The sequence below is a fragment of the Schistocerca cancellata genome, chromosome 3 (genome assembly GCF_023864275.1).
Source record: "Schistocerca cancellata isolate TAMUIC-IGC-003103 chromosome 3, iqSchCanc2.1, whole genome shotgun sequence".
Taxonomy (NCBI): Eukaryota; Metazoa; Arthropoda; class Insecta; order Orthoptera; family Acrididae; genus Schistocerca; species Schistocerca cancellata.
Window position 1 is genome coordinate 209,066,991 of NC_064628.1, and position 24,813 is coordinate 209,091,803.

At 39.6% G+C, this 24,813-nt stretch overlaps 1 protein-coding gene and 1 non-coding gene across 2 annotated transcripts in view; both read left to right on the top strand.

Moving 5' to 3' along the window:
- LOC126176227 (uncharacterized) overlaps positions 1-24,813 on the top strand; it is a 327,159-nt gene that overhangs the window by 229,918 nt on the left and 72,428 nt on the right. Inside the window, exons 6-8 of the mRNA XM_049923372.1 lie at positions 3,957-4,277; positions 4,382-4,535; positions 12,251-12,426. Coding sequence (XP_049779329.1) covers positions 3,957-4,277; positions 4,382-4,535; positions 12,251-12,426 — 651 coding nt within the window. The remainder of the gene's footprint in view (positions 1-3,956; positions 4,278-4,381; positions 4,536-12,250; positions 12,427-24,813) is intronic.
- On the top strand, positions 7,420-7,494 carry Trnat-ugu (transfer RNA threonine (anticodon UGU)). Its single transcript has one exon. It is a non-coding gene; the product is annotated as a tRNA-Thr (tRNA).

Here is a 24,813-nt window from a genome sequence, read left to right on the forward strand (position 1 = left end):
GTCGGCTTCTATCAGTTTTTCCATTCGTCTGTAAAGAATTCGCGTTAGTATTTTGCAGCTGTGACTTATTAAACTGATAGTCCAGTAATTTTCACATCTTTCAACACCAGCTTTATTTGGGATTGGGATTATTATATTCTTCTTGAAGTCTGAGGGTATTTCGCCTGTCTCATACATCTTGCTCACCAGATGGTAGAGTTTTGTCAGGACTGGTTCTGCCAAGGCTGTCAGTAGTTCTAATGGAATGTTGTCTACTCCGGGCGCCTTGTTTCGACTCAGGTCTTTCAGTGCTCTGTCTAAACTCTTCATGCAATATCATATCTCCCATTTCATCTTCATCTACATCTTCTTCCATTTCCATAATATTGTCCTCAAGTACATCGCCCTTGTATAGACCCTCTATATACTCCTTCCACCTTTCTGCTTTCCCTTCTTTGCTTAGAACTGGGTTTCCATCTGAGCTCTTGATATTCATGCAAGTGGTTCTCCTTTCTCCAAAAGTCTCTTTAATTTTCCTGTAGGCAGTATCTATCTCACCCCTAGTGAGATAAGCATCTACATCCTTACATTTGTCTTCTACCCATCCCTTCTTAGCCATTTTGCACTTCCTGTCGATATCATTTTTGAGATGTTTGTATTCCTTTTTGCCTGCTTCATTTACTGCATTTTTATATTTTCTCCTTTCATCAATTAAATTCAATATTTATTCTGTTACCCAAGGGTTTTTTACTAGCCCTCATCTTTTTACCTATTTGATCCACTGCTTCCTTCACTATTTCATCCCTCAAAGCTACCCATTCTTCTTCTTCTGTATTTCTTTCCCCCATTCCTGTCAATTGTTCCCTTACACTCTCCCTGAAACTCTGTACAACCTCTGGTTTAGTCAGTTTATCCAGGTCCCATCTCCTTAAATTCCCACCTTTTTGCAGTTTCTTCAGTTTTAATATACAATTCGTAACCAATAGATTGTGGTCAGAGTCCACATCTGCCCCTGGAAATGTCTTACAATTTAAAACATGGTTCCTAAATCTCTGTCTTACCATTATATAATCTATCTGATACCTTTTAGTATCTCCAGGGTGCTTTCATGTATACAACCTTTTTCCATGTTTTAGCTATGATTAAGTTATGCTCTGCGCAAAATTCTACCAGGCGGCTTCCTCTTTCATTTCTTGGCCCCAATCCATATTCACCTACTATGTTTCCTTCTCTCCCTTTTCCTACTCTTGAATTCCAGTCACCCATTACTATTAAATTTTCATCTCCCTTCACTACCTGAATAATTTCTTTTATCTCATCATACATTTCATCAATTTCTTTGTCATCTGCAGAGCTAGTTGGCATATAAACTTGTACTACTGTAGTAGGCATGGGCTTCGTGTCTATCTTGGCCAAAATAATGCATTCACTATGCTGTTTGTAGTAGCTTACCCATACTCCTATTTTTTTAATTCATTATTAAACCTACTCCTGCATTACCCCTATTTGATTTTGTATTCATAACCCTGTATTCACCTGACCAAAAGTATTGTTCCTCCTGCCACCGAACTTCACTAATTCCCACTATATCTAACTGTAACCTATCCACTTCCCTTTTTAAATTTTCTAACCTACCTGCCCGATTAATGATAACCTGCTGCATAATCCCAGGATGCATATGGCCAACACCAACAGAAAAGATGTCTTGCTTTGCTAGCATTGTGCCTCCTGAAAAGCAGCTGCACTGAATGAAACAAGAAAGATCTGAACTTCCCAAAATCTTTAGGGTCATCAGTCAACATACTCATAATCAAATCCATCTGATCAGTAGAGATTCAAGCAGTGACAACGCAGAAAGCCTGATTCCATAGATTGTGTGGAAAATTCAAATCTTTTGGAGAATGGTTGCATTAAATAAAGGAATCGCTCATGCTTATAAATAAAAGTGAACAACCCAGAATTCTCACAACAGACACTGATCAGCAATTATGAAGTACAGAAGCAGTGTACAGAAGTTAAGACTTCCAGTCCAGTCTGTGTCCATCCATGTGCACTGAGATCAACATCCCAAAGGCAATAGTAGAAGCACTGAAAATCCCTCGTGTGGAAGTGCTGTGTTATTAACTATTTGCCCTCATAAATAGAGATAATCTTCTCAGTATTGTACATAGTTAATTAGTTTAAAGCAATATTGCAGTGTTGAACCCAGAGCAGTTTTCCCAGAGGCACAGCTTTTGTGCTGTTCCAGTTAAAACATCTGAGTTGCTCCAGTGGAATAGGTAGCAACAGAATTTTTAACACAGGTGTTTTGTGGTGTCAGTGCACTTTGTCCTTGAATCTTACATGTAGATTATGCATCTATTTCAATTTAAATTCTTTTTGATATGCTAAAGATACTGATAATATATTTGCACTTTGATGAACAATCACTGTGGTCTAATAGAGTAGGGAACAGATCATTACGTCATTGTATTAATCACTGAGATTCAAGTATCAAATTCATTTTTTGAGACCTGTCTGACTTGGGTGACCCTGCTGGTAGCTGTGCTGCTGCTGGCATAGCTCTTGACTTCAATGAAGCTCACAGACCATCTGCCCAACACTGAAGGTGCTTTAATTAGGGCAGTTTCCCAAGAACCCTCAAAATTGTTAAATATGAAAGTCAATATATAACTAAAAGTCAATGTAGACCTGAAAACACTTACAAATTAATAGTGTAATAGTACAAAATATTTTTCAATCAGCATAAATTAAATGAACTTCAGCATATGTCCCAACATGCCTATTTACAAAGTCCTCAATTTCACAGAGCCTGAAATGAGATCCAGTCTGTCTGAGATTTTTCCTACGACACCTAGAATAGCTATTCATCACCCTCCCAATCTCTGCAATATCCTTGCCAGGCCCTATGCTCCTTCTGCACCCATCTCTCTACCCTGTGGCTCCTACCCCTGTGACCATCCCCATTGCAAGACCTGCCCTATGCACCCTCCTACCACCACCTATGTCAGACTTATAACTAGCAAAACATATACTATCAAAGGAAGAGCCACCTGTGAAACGACGCATCATATACAGATTCTTATGTAAACACTGCTCGGCCTTTTACATTGCCATGACTACCACCCAGTCATCAGTTAGGATGAATGGGCATAGGCAGAGGATTTATACCAGCAGTACACATCCTGTTGTAGAGCATGCTCTACAGCATGACAGCCATGACCTCAGTATTTGTTTCACATCATCTGGATCCTTCCCCCAGACACCAGTTTCTCTGAATTCCAAATGTGGAAACTAGTGCTACAGTATGTCCTTGGTTCTTGCTGTCCACCTGGCCTTAATTTACATTAATTTCTTCCATCTTAGCAGTTCCTCACAGTAACTGCTACTTTATTCATTCCATTTTAGTTTTCTACGTCTTTCATTTTCTGACCTGTCTGTTTTTCTATGTCCCCCCTCCACCTCTGTTGCATGCAATGCACTTATCTTTTCACTCTTATTAACTTGTGCATGATGTGTTAGTAGTAAACTGTGTTTTTCACATTACTCTGCCTTCCATATTTAAACTCTCAGGTTTTCAAATCTTGTCCCATACAGTCCTCAACAATAAGTTTTTCCTTTTCATCCCATCCGGTAAGTCTCCCATGATCCGTGGTTCTGGGTGACTTTTCTGAACTGTACCCTTTTCCTAAACCTCTCGAGTCCTTTCCCTCCATCCCTCTTTCTTCTCTTTTAACTCTTCTGCCAGAAGAAGGAGCCACTGGCTCCAACAGCTTGTATAAGTTAAACCTTTTGTGTGTGTGTGTGTGTGTGTGTGTGTGTGTGTGTGTGTGTGTGTTTTCTCCTGACACTGCTTGGTGGGTAGATTTATTTATCTATCCAGTTACATTATATTGTCAAAAATTGATTATTTTCATTGATAAATAAAAAGTTTTCAAATTGTATAACTAAAATAATATGTATGATTTCATTTTCAGATAAATTCCCAGTTATACAAGCCACTGCATATTCTGAAGAAACAGTGATGCTGAATGGCTCAAGTACAGTATTGGGATGCACTGTTCCTTTCATGATTAAAGGATGTTGGCTGAGGCATCCCAATGGAGAAGTCATTTCTGTGCTACCAGACAAAACTTTCAGTCAAAGATATAGATATTCTGGTGACAGTTTTGGTTTGGGTCAGTGTCTGATTAGATTAAATGTGTATGTGGAGGATTCTGGTCAATGGGACTGCAATGTTGCACTTGATGGGAGCAAAACTGGAGATATTTCAGTACCGTTTAGAGTGCATGTGAAAGGTGTGTAACTGAAAGCATAGAAGATGAAGTTATGGAACAGAAGTTGTTATGCAATAATGTTTATTGATGCAAAAAACATTAGTAACCCTAATTTTAATTTGCAGCTAACAAGTTGTCTGTCGAACGGAAAATAATTGATGCTGCTAATGGAGATAGCACACTGTTGTACTGTTATAGTACTCAACACCAGCAGCCTCTTGATATGTGCCATTTTATTCGACCAGATGGAAGAGGTCTTACCCTTGATGGGAGTAACAGGTAAGTCCACATTCTATGAAATTTTCAAGTGTACATATTCTGATGCAATATGGTACATCTTTCGTAATGGATATTTTAATAAACTGCCCAAAAAAACGTTCTAACCACCTAGATGTATGTGGATGTGTGTGAGCCTTGAATCAAAGGGAGCAAGGAATCAAAGAGTAAGTCTTATGAAACTAAAAAATAGCTTTACTGTGAAATAAAAAGTAAATTATAAGCAAGGTAAAGGCCATCTGTTTGAAAGTACTGTACACATTTTTGTACATCTGTGACATCAAATCCACATCTACATATAAGTCTCTGACTATATGTATTCTGCTAATCAACTGTAAACTGCATGGCAGAGGGTACTTCCCACTGTAACACAAACTAAGGTGTTTTTCTTGTTCCGCCATGAAGTTGTAGTATAGTCCTAGCTTCTTCACTTAATACTTGTTATTGTAACTATGCAAATATGTTTTCACAAGATATTTGGTATCTATCCTTAACTGTTGCCAGTTCAGATTTTTCAGCATCTCCCTGATACTCTCCAAGGGGTTGAACAAACCTGTGTCTATTAGTGCTGCTCTTCTTTGTATATGATCAACATTTCTATGTTTCTATTTGGTATAGGTCCCACACACTCAAGCAGTGTTCTAAGATGGAACAGATAGGTGCTTTGGAAGTAATTTCCCTATCAGGATGGCTGTATTTTTCTGATATTCTACCAATAAACTAAAGTCTGTCAACTTCTTTATCTACACATGGGACTGGGTGATCATTGCATTGCTACAGACTGCTTACCCAGATATTTGTACAAATTGATTAATACCAGTTATTACTCATTGATACTGCAGGCAAAGGTAATTTCTCCAAAACCTTTATACACTTTTGGGTTTCATGGCATGCAAAATTTTACATTTCTGAGCATAAAAGCAATTTGCTCTTCTTGCAGCAATTTGAAATCTTATCAATATCTTACTGAATATTTGTGCACCTTTTTTCAGGCAATATTTCATTATAGATAATTTGATCATCTGCAGAAAATCTGAAGTTATGATTAACATTATCAGCTTGGTCATTAATAGGCAACATGTGCCCCAACACAATGCTCTGGGGCAAGCCTATGAGACAATGACTACTCATTGAGGAATTTTCTTCAGTGTGTGAGATAGTATTAGAAAAAACCACTCTTCAACTAATTTTTGACTTAAAATGTCTGGCTACAGCCAGCAGACTTCTAACTCTTAATAATTTGACAAGGACGTAGCTCCCATAAGAAATTTTTCCTTACAGCAATCTTAGAGCTCTTAGGCTGACAATTTACTCCAGATGCATTAAGAAGACCAAGTCTTCATAAAACTCAAGTTTAGTAACTGCTGCAGAAGTACCAAAAGCTGAGTGGTCACCTACACATTTAAAGTACCCTCAGAAACCTGAAATTACTATGTCTGTTGATGACACTTCATCCGAGATACATTCGCATCCTCCATACCAAGAAAGCCTCAGTCTAGTCACAAGTCATATTTGATACCCTCGTATGTTTGTACGTTCATTAATAAGTGTTGATATGGTTGCTTTTCAGAAGTAAAGAAATATTCCATTTACCTGACTGCCTTGATCCATGGCTTTGAGGGCATTAGGTGATAAAATTGTGAGTTGGGTTTCTCACCGCCAATATTTTAGGAAACCCTGCTGACTGGCATTCTGTTTCAGATATTAAACGACACATGGTTATCAAAGATACTGGATGATAGTTTCATGAATCACTGTTGCTACCCTTCTTGTAGATAGGTGTGACCTGTAGTTGTCAAAGATACTGGGTGGCAGCGTTGTGAAACACTGTTGTTACTCTTCTTGTAAATGGGTATGACATGCACATGTTATCAGTCAAGGAGTCTATGGTATATTTTTGTTAAAACAGGGGCATACTCAGCAGAAAATTCTGCATAAAATGTAATAGGGATTCCACCAGGCTAAGAAGATTTTTTTCTGTTTTAGCATATTCAACTGTTCCACAATACCATGGACACTAACACTTATAACAGTCAGCTTTGTTGGGGCAGAAACTAAACTGAGGCAGTACTTCAGTATTTTCATTTGCAAAGAAACATTTAAAAATAGAGTTCACCATTTCTGTTTTAGCTTTGTTACTCTCAATTTCAGCCCCTGGTGTCATCCATGAGTGTCTGGACATTAATTTTTGTGCTAATTACAAGTGGAATTTCTTTGGGCTTTGTGAGAGGTATTTCTGTAAGATTCTGGTATGAAAATCACTGAAGGCTTGACAAATTTCCATTTTGACAGCCATATGCATTTCTCTGAGTGTTCTGCTAGGTACTATAACTATTACTTTGTCAATTATTTTTCCTTTTTACCCTTTATTCTTTTGCAATCAATTGCTACAGCCATTTCATGGTCACTGGTACCAGTTTCACTGTGGCCATCTTCAAAGTGGTCAGGTCTATATGTTGCTTACATTTCCATCATGAGTGGTTTCTAAACTATATTTTCTGAGTAGTTTTAGAGGTAGTGCTTAGCATTGTTTTACCAGATGTCTTGTCACATCCTACAATTACAAAATTGTAACTATCTAAATAACTTGTGTGCATCCCACAGACAGCCAGCTAGCTACCTAGGTAGCAGCCTTTGATGTATAGTGGAGCTCTGGTCCATTAAATGAACGTACAATTTCCGAATCTGATATTGGACAATGTTCACTAATATGAAGATGGTATCTGTTCTTTCGAACTCTTACAGGACTTGGTAAGATTGTCTGCCGTGAGTAATGAGTGTAATGGGCAGGGGCACTACAAATGTAGTGTGTGGACATTAAGTTGGGAATGTGGGTCTCATGAGGAGTGTGCAAGGCATTAATCCCTATAGTCACACTATCCTCCGTGCTCTCGATGGCTCAAATGGATAGAGCATCTGCCATGTAAGCAGGAGATCCTGGGTTCGAGTCCCGGTCGGGGCACACATTTTCAACTGTCCCTGTTGATGTATATCAATGCCTGTTGACAGCTTAAGGTCTTGATTTAATTATCATTACATTCAGTAATGTACCGCTGCACCCCATGAATTGTAACATTCTTAGATCTTCCTCACATGCTGTCTATATGGTGGTTGAGATGCTGCTCAAAGTTGCCTCTATCAATGATGGGGGCCCCACAGAGGACATCTATTGTGTAAATGTCATTCCTGCAACTACAACTTCAAATATCAACTGGCCTTAGCAGTTTCAAATGGGTTCATGCCAACAAACACAGCAGATCATTCTATCAGGTTGAATCCTTTCTCCTGGAAGAAGCTGTTCATGGGGTTGTTGCACTGTGCTCCTGCATTATTATCCTGAAAGGCAAATTATCACCAAAATATTGGTAGCAGATCTGTACAGTAATCTTGAGGATTCTGCCCTAATACAGTACAACCCTAAAATTACTCTCAATACTGATGAGAGGCACCTCGCATCAGTACATGACACCAGCGTAAGATTTAACTCACCCAACTCTGTGCTGAATACAAGGCACTGCATGCCTGAGTTATGGCTGTCAGACAAATCCTGCACCCAAATGAACCCTGACACAGAGGTCTTGTACAACAATACACCAGCAATAAGTGACTGAGATCTCAGGGTGACGGTGTACCAAGCAACATCTTCTTTTATGTCACTGAATGATATTCTTTGTGTAGAAGCTCAGTCATTGAAAAGTTATCAAAAGAAACAGAAACATGGAAAGGAACTTATATAAACATAGAAATGGTTGGTCTACCAGGAATAGATTTGTCTTATTACCACATTTTGGCTGATGCATTGCATTCTACTATAACAATGACATGGAACCAACAAATAGAAGATGATAATAAGCAATGATAAGCAGATACTGGACCGTACAGAGTGAACATAGCATGGGATGACCACCATTTTGTTTGCGTGTCTGTAATTGAGCATGTAGCTTCATCTACTGCATTGACTCAGTGCCGGAGCATTGCAATAGATATGTACAGTTCTGAAATTTTCCCGGCGTATTTCTTCTTCTAATAATTTCCGGGTATGCAGCCATATCCCGTCGACGTTCTGCCATCATTCTGGTGGCAGAATGTCGATGGGATCTGGCTGCATACCCGGAAATTATTAGAAGAAGATATGTACAGCTCTGCATAAATAGTTTATTGTCGTGAACTTATATTATGCGCAGGACTTATGGCTCATGTGTCATTGCAGTGCCTTTCATTTCACAAATCTCAACTAACTCAGAATGCAATTAGCATGCGAATTTCATCAGTGGCACACTAAATGTTAAAATGTAGTGGTTTTAGGTTAGAGATTGTCAGAGGATCCAATTAACTGGTAAGTTAGAATTCTGAGTAGCATGCTATATTACCATATGAGCTGACAAGGAACTTGGATCCCAGATGGAACAAATGGCAAAGGCTCCTACCACACCGTGGTAGACATGATGCCACCAGCAGTCAACCATATGTTCCCCCTGAAGATGGCCCCTGCGATGGGCTGAAACCGGTCGGCACTAATTAAACAAAAAACATGATTAAGACTGTTTTCTTAATACTAAGTTAAAAGTGCCTGACATTTCATCCATCACATCTAAAAGGGATATAACTGATGGGCAACTTGTTTAAAATGGACCTTCAGTAAGCGCTGTTAACCCTTTGTGTACTTGAATACAAAATGTGGTTGAGGGAAATTCCCCAGGTACAAAACCAAGCCCTTTTTTGTCTCCACACTATGTTACTTAGAAGTTCTGCTTGCAGCTTAGTGTACCTTCACACCATGTAGAATTCCCAAACATTGTTTTGTAAATGTAATAATTTGTGTATTATTGCCATGGACCTCTTCAGATTTATAAAGTCTATTTCAGTCACATGCATTTTGTTTGATTAATGTTGCAATTTTTTGAAACATTGGTGTAGGAATGAGTAGTATTTGGAAAATAAAGAGCATTTGCTTCTACTTAAATGTTGGCAGCTTAAAGCTCATACAGGGTGACTTATTGATTGTTTATTAAGTCATAGAAGGTGATGTTTTGCTTCAATAATCACTTGACTGCAGGTGAAAGCAAACAACAATGGCTTCGAAAGTTATTATTCCTACCGATTGTAAAGTGCATGCTGTAATGTGATCGACAGCTACTCAAATTCATTAGAAGTTGTGCATACATTGGTGAGTGAAGAAAATGTTAGACAGGGGTTTCAAAGACTTTAAAAGTGGGTGTACAATGCGTATGATGAAGGGCGAAGTGGTAGATCCAGCATCCTAATCTACGAAATCAGGTAACAAGCAAACTTAAAACTGTCATCTGATTTGTGATTAACAACTTCTGCTCTGGATGATGAATTTCCTCATGTTAGATGCACCACTATTTACCCTATTTTCGTAGAGAAGTTTGGATATTACAAACTATGCAAGATGGATACCAAATGTGCTTACTCCTCAACACAAAGAACAAAGAAAAGACAACCATTTTGGACCACTGCAAAAAAAAAAAAAAAAAAAAAAAAAAAAAAAAAAAAAAAAAAAAAAAAAAAAAAAAAAAAATGGAAATAATTTGGAAATAAAACAAGCAATCTCCTTCTTAAAGAAATGGGTTGGTACACAATGATTTGAACATAATGAACTCAAGACTGTTGCTGTCAACAGGTTTAATTCCCATGTGGAGAACTTCTAAGTTGAGAGGTTCACGCAGACAATGTGACATTATGAACAGTGTCAGGAAGTGAACATTGATTTTGTGAAAAGTTAAAATGGTTTAATACATTTATGCATGACTTAATGTCCCTTAACAGTAATGGAAATTCCTGGATGGAGCAATATGTAAAATAAGGGGAACGGAACCACACACTTATAGCTGACTGATGTATGGAGCACAGAATCATGCAACCGTAAACAGCATTCTCAATAGCTTTTGAGATTTTGCTCTTTTTCAAGTGCCTTACATCTGTGTACTCATGTAAATATCAAGCAAGCAGTTCCTTAGTATAACTGAAGAAACAACTTTAGTATAGCTGAAGAAACAATGGCTTTTTTCAAACTGGAATGTTCATTTTAGCCTTTGTAACCACAAATTGTAAGTAGCACTATAGTGATTGGTAATTTTTCATAGGCCATATGACATACAGAGTTAGTTTATAACACCTGATTCTATTTTTTAACACTTTGGAGACTGGCCACTTAGCAGTATAATGGAGTTAGGAAATTGGCCATTTACTAAAGTGTTAGTGGCACACATGTAATTGATGTTTCATCAAGAGAAATACATATTAAAAAAAGACTAAGCTCCAAGATTTATTTTACATACTTATTTCCTAGATAGATTAAAAAAAAATGACAGAAAGTATGATTATCCTCCCAAGAAAAAAGTGTGAGGAGAATTATTGAACAATTTCTTCCTCTCGAGCTTCTAAAATGTCTTACTAACTCAACAGATATCACATATTTGAAGCAGTATTACAGAAAACTGGGAAACCTAGCAAGTACATACACAAAATTACATCAATGCAATCATAGTGGTTCAGCTATTCATGACAGCAGCTTTTACATTCGCTAATGTTCCTTTCAAAATAATTCTACAAATTGACAACAGAAGGCAGCACTAGTCCAGGCACAGTTCATGAGACTTCTGTACATTGTTTGCACATGCAATGAGTCTAGTTTTCAAGCATTAGGTCTCTTATGTGTTGAGAAAATTGTGGCCCGACATACACTTGTATGTGGTCTTCTTACCACAAAGTTGCAGCCCAAGCTATGCTTGGGCTTGATCTCCAAAGTGTTAACTGACTTACCCCTCCAAGTCCCTGAAGATTTTTCCCCATGATCAGAGGTACAAAATATGATGAACTGGGTGAATGAATATTCTAAGATAGTCGCTGCTAAAATTATTCTTATACTGCCTGCTGCATTTAAGCATTTATTCATTCATTAATACATTCATTCACCATGTTCCATGGTTCCCATCATGACGAGTCTTCAGGCTTTGGATTAAGTTAAGCTATACATTAACAAAAGACACACAACTTGTGGAAATTTTACCTGTACACTATATTAACAATAAACTATTATTACACTCTTACTGCTATTTTTTCTCTCAACTACTAAATGAAAAGGAAAATTTCTACTTTGGAATAGGCTGCTATTTCCTAGTTAAGTTAAATACCTGCTGTTTCTTTCTTTTTAGTGGCTTAATATTTGCTTGATTACATTGATTTTTTTCAATGAAGGAACACAGCTATGTCTGTAAAAATATGGGCCTATTTACAATATCCTACTACCTGCAATGCAGCTTTACAGTCAACACTGCCCCTTGCCATTAGCTAAAAGAAATTCTCATTCCTTGAATCTAAGTGATTTAAACATGTAAAACTTTATTAAAATCGTCTCTAGCTGATTTCATGGTTCTGACTATTAGCTTGTTTGTATCCTGATATAATACTGTGGCACAACATTCAGAGAGCTTTTGAGTACAATATTCCTTAAACTGATAGGCTTGAGATTTAATTTCATTTGACTTATGTGTTACTCCATCTGTATTGTATAGACATAAACAAATATCTAAGATTATTATCATGCAATTGGATAGATAAAAAAAATCTACTCAACAAGCAGCAGCAGGAGAAAACACACACACACACACACACACACACACACACACACGCCTGATTTGATTAGTATCAGATTTATTTCCTGCATATTACCTGTAATGATACTCTATCTGCAGGGTAATTGAAGGAAGATACAGTTACTTTGGGAATGGACTGGATCTAGGAGACTGTGGCCTACACATCACATCTGTTACAGCACAGGACTATGGCCAGTGGACATGTTCAGTCAATTTTCTTAGTGCAGCTTTGGAAAATATTGTTAATACTGAACATATTCAAGTTAATCAGAAAGGTGAGTGAGATATGTTTCCCTCATTGATACTTTTATTGAAAATATCTAACAGATAAAAATGCTAAAACTTCTTCCAAAGATACTGAATTAAAATTTCACGTCACAATTATAATTTATTATACACTAGTCATGACTTTTAAAAAGGCATTCTTCTCTTTTCTCGCATCAAGATATCACAAGTACTGACTGCAGAAGACTCAAATGGAAACTAAATGTATAAAGTAACAGTCAGTTCATATAGATTTATGAATGCCAATTTCAGTGAACATTTAAAAATGAGGACCATCAACCAAGACAATTTCAAAAAACTTTTTCTCTTGATTCCTTCATTAATAAATTTCAGTATTACTCACCTACAAAATGCATCATCCACACAGTTCTGTCTCTTGCTTCTCAATATGTGAATCAGAAAAAAACCACAAATTTTTGACAAATAGAGTTTTGTTGACATCTGCTTTCAAACAGTACTAAAACACAGCAGAAGTCATTGCAACAATCTTTATTTTTTGAACTGTGCAGGAATGAGCAGTGAACTATTTGATTATCAGTTACTGGTCAGTTTTAAATATCTTTTTTTAGAGCAACTATTTTACCTTTCTTTTTAATGGAACATTCAAACATTTGTTGCCCTGGATGACATTTTCTGCTTGATAGTTTTTGGCAAGTTGTATGGTCGTTGCATGTTCCACTATCTCCTCATCCCTCCAGTGCTCCAAGAGAGTGTGGATGATACTCTCTTTGTGTCTTTGCAGTAATGGAAGAATAATACAATGTGATTTGTGAACTACATCTTCTTCATCTTTGGCCAGTATTGCCGCAAGGCTTTCTTTCTTTCTTTCTTTTGCTACCGCCTTTATCCCGCATTGTGCGCAGGGTCGGCAGGGTTTAGTGCGGAGTTGGCATGGTTAATTTTAAGAAGTGGCCGGATGCCCTTCCTGCTGCCACCCCATACCACCCAGGATGGAAGTAGTGTACCCCAGCTGTCTGCATCCAGTGTAAATCGTGAAATAGTGTGAATGTGTTTCAAATGTCTGCAAGTCATGTAACTGAGGTGGGATGTGGGGACCAGCCTGGTATTCACCTAGTAGGATGTGGAAAACTGTTGTATGTAAAATAAGAGGAAGACAATCACTTGCTTATAGTGGATTGATGCATGGAGCATGTAACAAATAACAGAAAACATCATACACAAGCTTTCTTTCACTAGCTCTTTTTCCAGCAATAATACAATCGTTCAGACACACTACCTCATGACACTTAAATGCACCCTCTCATGGCCATGGCAAGATTAATTATTGATACTCGATTAATGAAAGCAGTTGCCTGAGCTGATGGAGGTGGGGAGGGGATAAGAAGGGATGCAAGAAGAGTGTAGCTGGAAAGCGGTAGTTGTCTGGACAGATGACTTCACAGCTGCACAACAAAACAAAAAAAGTGCAGGGTTTTAACAGAAATAAATGTGGGAAGAGGAGGGGCTGGAGTCTTCGGCGAACTGAAGGTGAGAAAAAAAGGGGAGGAAGGAAAGGTGGAAAAGAGAGGTGAAGATGAAAGATGAAGATGGAGAAAGGGAGAGGAGAGAGAAGCACTCATACTGCTCATTTCCTTCACCGCCTCTCCAAAGTCCTGTCCCTTTATGACCAGTCGCCCTGTCAGTCACTATGGATGTGACATCCTTGTACACAAACCTCCCCCATTCCCATGATCTTGCAGCCATGGAACACTACCTTTCCCAGCATCCTCCTAATACCAAACACACCACCTCTTTCCTAATACTCGTAACCAACCACATCCTGACCCACAATTATTTCGCTTCTGAGCGCCAAGTCTACAGACAAGCATGACATGGAACTTGCATGGAATCATCCTGTAACAACTTATTTATGGACCATTTGGAGGAATCCTTCCTATCCAGTCAACACATAAAACCTCTTGTCTGTTTCAGATTCACTGATGACAGTTTCACGATCTGGACTCCTTTGTTCCTCTTCCGCCTGTTCCCAGTCTGCTTCAGGGAGTCCTTCTGAACTCATGAAGCGACATTCCTACATGTTGATCTCCACTTCTCAGATTGCTTCATAAATACATCAATCCATATCAAGTTTACCATTCGTCAGCAGTACCTTTGACATCTGACACCCACTCCTCCATATAAAATGTCTCTTCCTTACAGCCTTGCTATTCATGGACACCACATCTGCCATGCAAAACAGGAATTGTCAAAATATGCCAATAACCTTACCAGAGCCTTTATTGACAGACAATATCCTACCTAGCTCTTCCATAAACAGGCCATCTGCTCCACTGACACCACATTAAAGCTGTTAACCAACCACCGACAAGCACTCCTCTGATCACCTGGTATCATTTAGGCCTCGAAAAGCTTAGCCACATACTCCAACATGGCTTCACTAACCTCACAATCTGAGATGAAGAATATCGTACCCAAAATCCTTCCCACTTCCCACAAAATAGTGTTCTGCCACCCTCCATACCTACAGAATGTCTTTTTCTATCACTCTTCCAATCCTTCTACCAGTCCTGCACCCTTTGAGTCATTCCTTTGTGGTCAGTTCAGGTGCAAGACCTGTCCCATACACCAACCCACCACTTCGTACCACAGTACAACCACACTCATTTCCTACCCAATAAAAGGCAGGGCCATATGTGAAAGGAGCTGTGTTACACATCAGATATGCTGCTATTACTAGTTAGTATGAGCCCAGGTTCAAATGCCAAACTTGGTACAAATTTTAATTCATTGCTTTGGCCTATATGCATTATTGTAGATAAAGCTGAGATTTAATGTTCCTGTGGAACATATGATTTAATTTGATTAATGTATCATCTAAACCTGAGGTACAGGCAGGATTATCCTCATTTCATGCATTGCTAAGGTGCTATTCCAATATTGGAGAGTGTCTACAGTACTGAAATGAGTTAATAAAGGGAATATCAAGCTGAATTAGTTGTGAATTGGAGTTTGTGTTAGAGAGGGAGACATACTAAGGTTAACTGTGCTGCTCTGTTAGCCACAGTGCCAGGTTGCATAGGGTCCAGCGCATCTGCCTTATGAGCATGACACCCGAATTCGTATTACAGCCTTGGAAAAGTTTTATTCATTGCTTTGGCCTTAATTTATTACTATACAGCAGTGTATATGGGCACGGCAACTGTCTACTCACGTGAATGTTCACCACCAAACTGTGACAGACTACAAACTTAATGAACCAATTGCCGAATAGGCTGCACACTACAACATAAATGACTTCAACAGCTGCTTCACTGTGTGGGCCATTTGAATACCCCTTCCAGCACAAGTTTCTCTGAACTATGCAGATGTGTACTTTCTGTCCATCACATCATGTGCTCTTGCAATCTCCTCAGCCTAAACGTCCGCTAACTTGTTGCCATTGCCTCATCGTGCCTTTTCCCTTCTCTCTTCTGCCTGTACCACTCCTTCTCCATCCTAATCAGGGACTGTCTTCTTCCACCACTCTTCCCCCCCCCCCCCCCCCCCCCCCCCCGATGTGGGAATTCTCCCTCTTACTCTCTCTCCATCTCCTCCCCCCTTTTTCAACCCCTCTCCCATCTCTCTCCCCTCCCTTTCTCTCACTTCATTTTCAACTTTCTCCCTCCTTTTTCTCCCTACTTCCCCTTTTTCTCTCTCAGTTCCCCCTCTCTATTTACTTTTTCATCTTGTTGTGCAAGCTACGAAGTCATCTGTCCGTAGACCTGCCTCCTCCTTCCTCCTTCCATCTTTCCCTACCCTACCCCATCTCCATCAGCTCAGGTAGTTGATTTCAACAATCCAGTATCAATAATTAGTCTTGCCTTGGCCACAGGAGTGTGCATGTGGGTGGTTGTGTGTGTGAATGTATGAACTATTGTTGGAAAAAGAGATAGTGCTTGAGAGCTAGTGTGAATGCCATTGTTTATTATGTGTTACTCTGTCCCACAATCCATAATAGGTGAGTGGTTGACTTTTTCTCATTTTACATTTTGCTCCATCCACAATTAGCATTACTGTTATAAGAGTCTCGGTATTGTTAGTGGCCTGATGCCACCACTCCCCCCAGGATGGAATTCAATGAAACCTGTCTCTCTGCATATAGTGTGACTCTCATGTTCAAGTGTGAGACTGTTTTTCTAAATGCTTGGGTATTGTATATCTGAGGTGGGATGTGGATACCAGCCTGGAATTCAACTAACTGTATGTGGAAAACTGCCTACAAAGCACATACAGGCTGGCCGGCACTCTGGCCCCTGTTGTTAATCGACCAGGCAGATTCAATCTGGGGCCAGTGCACCTCCTGTCTCTTGGAAGCAGACACTTGAACATTCTTGGCTATCTGGGTGGGTTGTTTTATGACAAAGTATAATAAACTGTTGCAACATTATTTCACTGTCCCATTTGAATTCAGTTGTACCTGTCCTTTACTGAAATGGTTCTACTGTAACTGCATATACTTCCCATTAACATATACATTTTTTATTGATTATTAGTAGTGGTGGTTCTGGGTCTGCAATACAGACTCACTTTATTACAGCTTCTATGCCTCTGTAGGTATAAGAATTGGATGGGTAAAATTGAGGTACCAGTTCTTATCAAAGTTGTATACAATGAGCAAACCAAGTCCCAATAGTAGTTTGTTAGCCACAAGGTGGAACAAAGCTCAGTAATATGAATACACTATGAGAAAGGTCAAAGCTTACCACAGACAGTTTAGGTACAAATAATATGGAGAGTTTGGTGGTCATCTCTCTAAGGCAAGACTAACCGTGTGGTCTGTGGTGGATCCATATCTTCTTTCAGTCAAGGTACAAGTTATGTCTTGTGCATAGCAAGCACATAAGAGCAGAAATGTCTGGCTTTGCACAGATGCTCAGTTGTGGTGGGGGAGAGAGAACTATTGTTGCTGGTGGTGTTGTTGTTGTCTTCAAACTGAAGGCAGATTTATTGCTGTTCTCCATCCTGTTCCACCCTGTACAAGTCCCTCCACTGCTGTGTAACTACTGCAGTCTACTTCCACTTACTGTAGTCTAGCTTTAGTCTCCCTCTACAAGAATTGCCCTCCACACTTTCCTCTGTGACCAAATTAACTATCCCTTGATGCCTCAGGATTTGTCTTATCAACTTATACCATCTTTTGATTGGACGGTGCCATAAGACTCTTTTCCTCCCAATTTTATGTGGTTCTTCTTCATTAGTTACTTGATCTACCCATGCAATATTCAGCTTTCTTCTGTAACATATTTCAAAAATTTCCTTTCTCTTGTTGTCTGTATTGGTTAGCATTCATGTTTCACTTTTGTATAAGATGAGAGTCCAGACAAATACTTTCAGAAAAAACTTTGTAACACTTATATTTATACTTGATGTTAACAACTTTCTATTTTCTGAAATCCAGGTCTTGCTGTTGCATTGGCATTTTATATCCTATTAACTTTGGATGTTGTCCCTTATTTTGCTGCCAAGTAGAAAAACTTGTTGGCTACTTTCAGTATTTCCTTTACATTACTTTTAATTAAAAGTATCGATTTTGATTCTAACGGATAAGATTAGCTTGTTGAAGAAGAGCTGCTCATATTTCTCACCTTGTAACTTTACAGAAGAGCCTGTTTCTGGAATGCAGATGCAGAGCACTGGCAATATATTTGAATATGTGTTCAGTGGTTGACCATATTGGTACTTCATTAATTAGCCTCTTTTTCAATGGAAAACTTTTTCTGTCTGTAGCCTCCCTCCCAAAAAGTGGTATTTCAATATTTCTCTGTAGCAGAAAAAAATTCGAAGACCACAGTAGCTGCCAATGAAGTGGTACTTCCCTATAGCAAAAAAAGAAAGGTTCTACACTGCATAGAGGACCAGGGGCACTAAGACTCTACTAGTCCTACTCCTTCACACTACTGCAATATGAACTATACTGATACTCACCTCTTAAAGACTTAAAGGAAATTGTTTCCTAGACAAACAAATTAATTAATAATTCAACTTTTCATGAATCTTCACACTTTAAAATCAATTATAACACATCCTAAGATATGCTTCCCCCCAGATAGGGAATGAAAAGTCTTCAGAATACTGCATGTTTACATTCATAATCATATACAATCCCACTTCATCACTTCATCTTTTGCTAGTTAGCATTCACTTTCTTCACACTAAGATTACCAAACAAGTGTGTGAGCTGTGTTTGTGTGAGTGTTTATGTGATTGTCGTCTAATTTTGATGAAGGCTTTACTGGACAAAAGCTATATTTGTGACAGTCTTTTGGCTGTGCCTATCTGCGACACAGCATCTCCACTATACGGTGAGTGCCAACTTTCCTTTTCACAATATTGTAAGATTACCAAATATTTATTTGTTCAAATGACCAATAACAGTTAGTGGATCCTGCAGACACCTCAGTATCCTAAACTTTGATACTAAGCACGTAGGTCAAATGGTAAGCCTTTTATAATAATTGTCACATTCTATAATATTCTTGTAAGTATTTAAACAATGGAAAATCAGCATGGAATAATGACAATATTATGAAAAGGGTAGACTGCTACTCATCATATGGTGGAGATGCTGAATTGCAAATAGGCACAACAAAAAGACTTTCAAACACATAAACTTTCAGCCAAACAGCCCTTCATTGGAATTAGACAACACACACACATCACAAATGCAACTCACACACATATGACCACAGTCCCCATCTGCCAAGGCCAGACTATGAGTAGCAGTGCATGATGGGAGAACCAATCTGGGTGGTGGGTGTAAGGAGGAGGCTGGGGTGGGTTGAGAGAGGGATAGCAGGGTAGGGGCGAATGTCAGTAAAGTGCTCCTTGTGGGAGCATGCAGAAACGAGGTGGATGGTGGATAGGGGGTAGGGTAGCTAGGAGCAGTCAGGAGGTTAGATGAAGGGCAGGGGAGAGGGGGGGGGGGGAGGGAGGGCAGCAGGAAAGTAGAGAAGTAAAGTGAGTGTGTTGGTGGATTAGAGGGCTGTGTAGTGCTGGTGGGAACAGGAAAGTGGATAGATGGGTGTAGAACAATGACTAATGAAAGTTGAGGCTAGGAGGGTTACAGGAATGTAGGATATACTGCAGGGAGAATTTCCATCTGCTCACAGTTCAGAAAAGCTGGTGGTGGTAGGAAGGATCCAGATGGCACAAGCTGTGAAGGAGTCATTAAAATGAAGAACATTGTGTTGGGGAGCGTACCCAGCAACTGGGTGGTGCAGCTGATTCTTGGCCACAATTTATCTGGTTGCATTTTAGCTTGCAAATAACATGATTGGTTTCATAGTTAGCCCTGCCTCTGATGGGGTAGGTGATGCTTGTGGCAGGACTGGAGTAGGTGGTGTTGGGAGGATGTATGGGACAGGTCTTTCATCTAGATCTGTTACATGCATATGAGGTATGAGGCTAGGGGTTGGGAGTGGCGGCTGTGTAGGGATGGATGAGGATACTGTGTAGGTTTGGTGGTGGTGGAATACCAATGTGGAAGGGGTGGGAAGGATAGTGGATAGAACATTCCTCACTTCAGCACACAACGAGGGTATTCGAAACCCTGGCGAAGAATGTGTTTCAGTTTCCAGTCCTGGGTGGTACTGAATCGCCAGGGGACTGCTTCTCTGTGGCCGGGTGATGGAACTTTGGGAGGTGGAGGGTGATTTGAGAGATAAGACATGGAAGACTTGTTTCTGTACAAGTTTTGGAGGGTAGTTACAGTCTGTGAAGGCCTCAGAGAGAGTCTTGGTATATTTCGAGAGGGACTGCTCATCACTATATATACAACAGCCACAGATAGCTAGGCTGTATGGAAGGGACTTCTTGGCATGGAATGGGTAGCAGCTGTTGAAGTGGAGGCATTGCTGGTGTTTGATATGGATGGAAGCACTGATGTAGCCTTCTTTGATGTGGAGGTCAACATCAAGGAAGGTGGCTTGTTGGGTTAGGAAGACCAAATTAAGCAAATGGAGGGAAGGTGTTGAGCTTCTGGAAGAATGTGCAAAGGGTGTCCTTACCCTCGATCAAGATTATGAAGATATCATCAATGAATCTGAACCAGGTGGGTGTTTTTGAATTCTGGGTGATTAGAAAGGATTCTTCTAGATGGCCCATCTGCAATCCACAACCTAAAAACTGACACTAGCCATATGATCCTACCTGCTGACAAAGGCTCCATTGATGTTGTTTTGAAATCCAAGGATTACCTGCCAGAAGGACTCCACCAGCTGTTAGATTCATCTACCTACAAACCCTGCCACAGTGATCTCTTTCAGAAATCCAACAGGATCTCCAGTCTCTCCTCATATCCTTAGGTCCATCCAGAACCTATGCCTGGAGACTATCTGTTTCCTCATCCCTAACACTCCTTGTACTCCTACTTTCTACATGCTTCTGAAAGGCCATAAACTGAACTCCCCCCCCCCCCCCCCCCCCCCCCCCAGGACACACCATTGTGGCTCGTTACTGTGCCCCCACTGAGAGAACTTCTGCTCTTGTAGGCCAACACTTTCAGTCTATAACCCATAACCCACACTTCTATATAAAAGATACCACAGACTCTCCACAGTTCCTGTTCCTTTACCACATGGTGCCCTGTACGCACTATTGATACCACCTGCCTTTACAGTAATATCCCTAATGCCCATGGCCTTGCTGCTATTGTACACTATCTTTCCCTGTGACTGATGAATTCTGAATCTACGACCTCCTTCCTAGTTGCCATGAGCAATTATGCAATTATATTCACAGCCACAATTATTTCTCCTTTGAACACACCACTCACAAATAAATCCAGGATATGGCAATGCGCACCTACATGGCACCATCCTATGCCAAACTATTTATGGTCCATCTACAGGAATCCTTCCTAAACACCCAGAATCCAAAACCCCTCACTTGGTTAAGATTCACTGATGATATCTTTGTGACCTGGATCGAGGAGAGGACACCCTATCCACATTCCTCCAGAACCTCAACATCTTCTCCCCCCATTCACTTCATCTGGTCCTCCTCAACCCAACAAGGCACCTTCTTTGATGTTAACCTCCACCTCAAAGATGGCTACATAAATATCTCTATCCATATCAAACCTACCAACCACCAGCAATACCTCCACTTCGACAGCTGCCACCCATTCCATACCAAGAAGTCCCATCCATACGGCCTAGCTGCCCACTGAACCTACACAACACCATCGCCCATATCTACACAAGCTCCACTCCCAACCCCTTGCCTCATATCCCTCTAATAGACCTAGACGTAAAACTTGTCCTCCCACCATCACCTGCTCCAGTCTGGTCACTAGCATCACCTAACCTATCAGAGGCAGGGCTACCTGTGAAACCAGTCAAGTTATCTACCAGCTAAGCTGCAACCACTGAGTAGTGTTCTATGTGGGCATGACAACCAACAAGGTGTCTGACCACATGAATTGGCATTGACAAAATGTGGGCAAGAAACATCTGGATCCACCCAGTTGCTGAGCACACTGCCCAACACAACATTCTTCATCTTAATGACTGCTTCACAGCTTGTGCCATCTGGATCCTTCCTACCAACAGCAGCTTTCCAGAATTGCTCAGGTGGGAACTCTCCCTGCAGTATATCCTATGTTTCTGTAACCCTCCTTCCTTCAAACTTTGTTAGTCACTGTCCTACACCCACCTATCCCCTTTCCCCTTTCCCACTCCAGCACTACACAGCCCTCTATTCCACCAAAACATCTACAATCTTTTTCCTTCTCCCATTTTCTGCTGCCCCCCTCCCTCCCCTCTAACCGTCCGACTGCCTCTAGCTGCCCTACGCCCTCTCCACCTCATCCCTGTATGCTGTTACATGCAGCGTTTTACTGTTGCCCACATGTACACTTCTATCCCCCCTCCCCTCCACTCCCAGCCTCCCAGCCAAAAGGCAGTGGACCAGCTTGGTCCATGGCCACAAAATCAGAAAACGTGTCTGGTACTAATAAATATAAAATATTATACATAACTGTTGTAAATACTATCACATTCCACATCCACCACACGTTCTCACTTTTTTTCTGTACAATACTGAATTTAATGTTTCTTCTTCTGTAGTACATACTTCTTTGTATCAAATTGTAAATCATCTAACTGTGCACATAACTCATGTGTAACACATTCAAAGTGTAAGTAGTGACTAGTATGAGATTTGTGTATAAAACTCTGTTGTCCCTAAAGCTGTATAATGAGGTGCCAAACTGACTTTTAAAACAATAATATAAGATGGTGTTAATAGGTTCAATCTGTAATTTTGCAATAGTAATCTCTTAGTAATGGAAGAACACAACAATTTCTGTCATTACTGTAGACAATATGTTATTAGTAATAACAGAAGATATATTACCAGTAAGATGCGAAGTCTCAGTGCTAATAGGCAATGAAATCCCAGGACTAACAGGTGAAGGTAAGTTCTTCAGTAGTGACTGAAGAGAGTAGCATGTCAGCAGTAACTCAAAGTATTGACTTAATAATATTGACAGATGAAAGTGGCTTATCTGTAAATTCTGTATTTTAATCAGTTTCTCCACTGAGAGAGGACACCACATTAGCTTCTACTTTGTAGACACCACATTAGCTTCTACTTTGTAGATTCAATTCATGTGTAAATACTGTAATTTTCTTAATTGTAACATGATCTAAAGTATCTGCTGTTTCCAATAAGTCTGTTTCTAACACTGATCTTCATTTACTGCATTATCTTGCACCAAAATTATAATAACAGAATGTATTGTTTCTTCCTTAAAGTCTAAATGATCATCACACTCTTGTAACTGTTTAAATCATAGCTTATCCATTGTCCTCTCTAGCTTGTCCATTTTTCCTTTTAACTGTGAACTTATCTCAAATAACCTTTTATTCATTTGAGAGAATGTGTTATATGTGAGAAAATTTTTGTTGACACTGTGGTATAGCATGCATAATCATTTCCAAAGTCATATTCTACTTTACGATAGGCACTGTCACTCTCCCAACAAACATTAAAATAAATATATCAAAATTAGTATTGTAGACTACAAGAGTACTAATTAATATATTATTGTCTGTACATTCTAGTAACTCACTAAATTCACTGAATAAGTTCTCTTTTGAAAGTGATTATTGTTTAATACTTACTTGTATTACTTAGTATTTGACTAACATGTAGACTCTATTGACTGCTGTGATGAATGTATTATTTGCAACTAAGAGATCAGTTGAAAGTTTCTGCCAGATTAAAACTGTGTGGTGGACCGAGACTCAAACTCTGGAGCTTGACCTTTCATTGGCAAGTGCTCTATAGACTGAACTACCCAAGTGTATGACTCACAACCCTTCCTCACAGCTATATCTCCACCAGCACCTGGTCTCCTACCTGCCAAACTTCAAAGAGGTCTCCTTCAAAACTTTCAGGACTAGTGCTCCTGGAAAAAAGTATATTGTGGAGACGTGGCTTAGCCACAACTTGGGAGTGTTTCCAGAATCATATTTTGATTCTGCAATGGAGAGTGTGCACTGATATTAAACTTCCTGACAGATTAAAACTGTATGCCAGACCAAGACTTGAACTCTGGACTTTTGCTTTTCATGGGAAAGTGTTCTACCGACTGAGTTACCCAAGCAATACTCATGACCTGTCCTCACAGCTTTACCTCCACCAGTACCTCCCCTCCTACATTCCAAACTCTACAGAAGTTCTCCTTTGAAACTTGCAGGGCTACTAGCACTCTTGGAAGAACGAATATTGTGGATACATGGCTTGGCCATAGCCTGGGGTTGTTTCCATAAAGAAATTTTTGTTTTGTAGTGGAGTGTGCACCAATATATCGGCAAGAAAACTGAGCTTGAAAGTATCATTCCAGAAACATCCCCCCAGGCTGTGGCTAAGCTACGTCTCCCGCAGTACCCTTTCTTCCAGTCTTGCAAGTTTCACAGCAGAATTTCTGTGATGTCTGGAAGGTAGAAGATGAGGTACTGGTTGGAGTTGTTATCTACCTCTCCCTCAATTGTTGATAATTACTTACTTCTAAATACACTCTTTTAATAAGCTTTGAGAGGAGTAAGATTTACTAATCTTCTTTTCTCCTAGTTGGCTCCACTTCTTCACGTCTAGTGGCTGATTCTTGAAGCTGAAATTTTTTGGTATCGGACATAATAACTTCTGAAGAATAGCCTGAATAGTTAATTTTATTTTCTCACATTTTTCTATATCACACTGTCTTTACAATTTCCATTTCAAAACCAAAAACTACATTGTTATTGTGAGAAATAAAACCTCATTCAATCACATCAAAGGCGTGCCCATTACTAATATATTCTGCGGTACTAACACTATTCCAAAGAGTTTACAAATTTTCTTGATAAATGAATCTCCACCAATTTAAATCA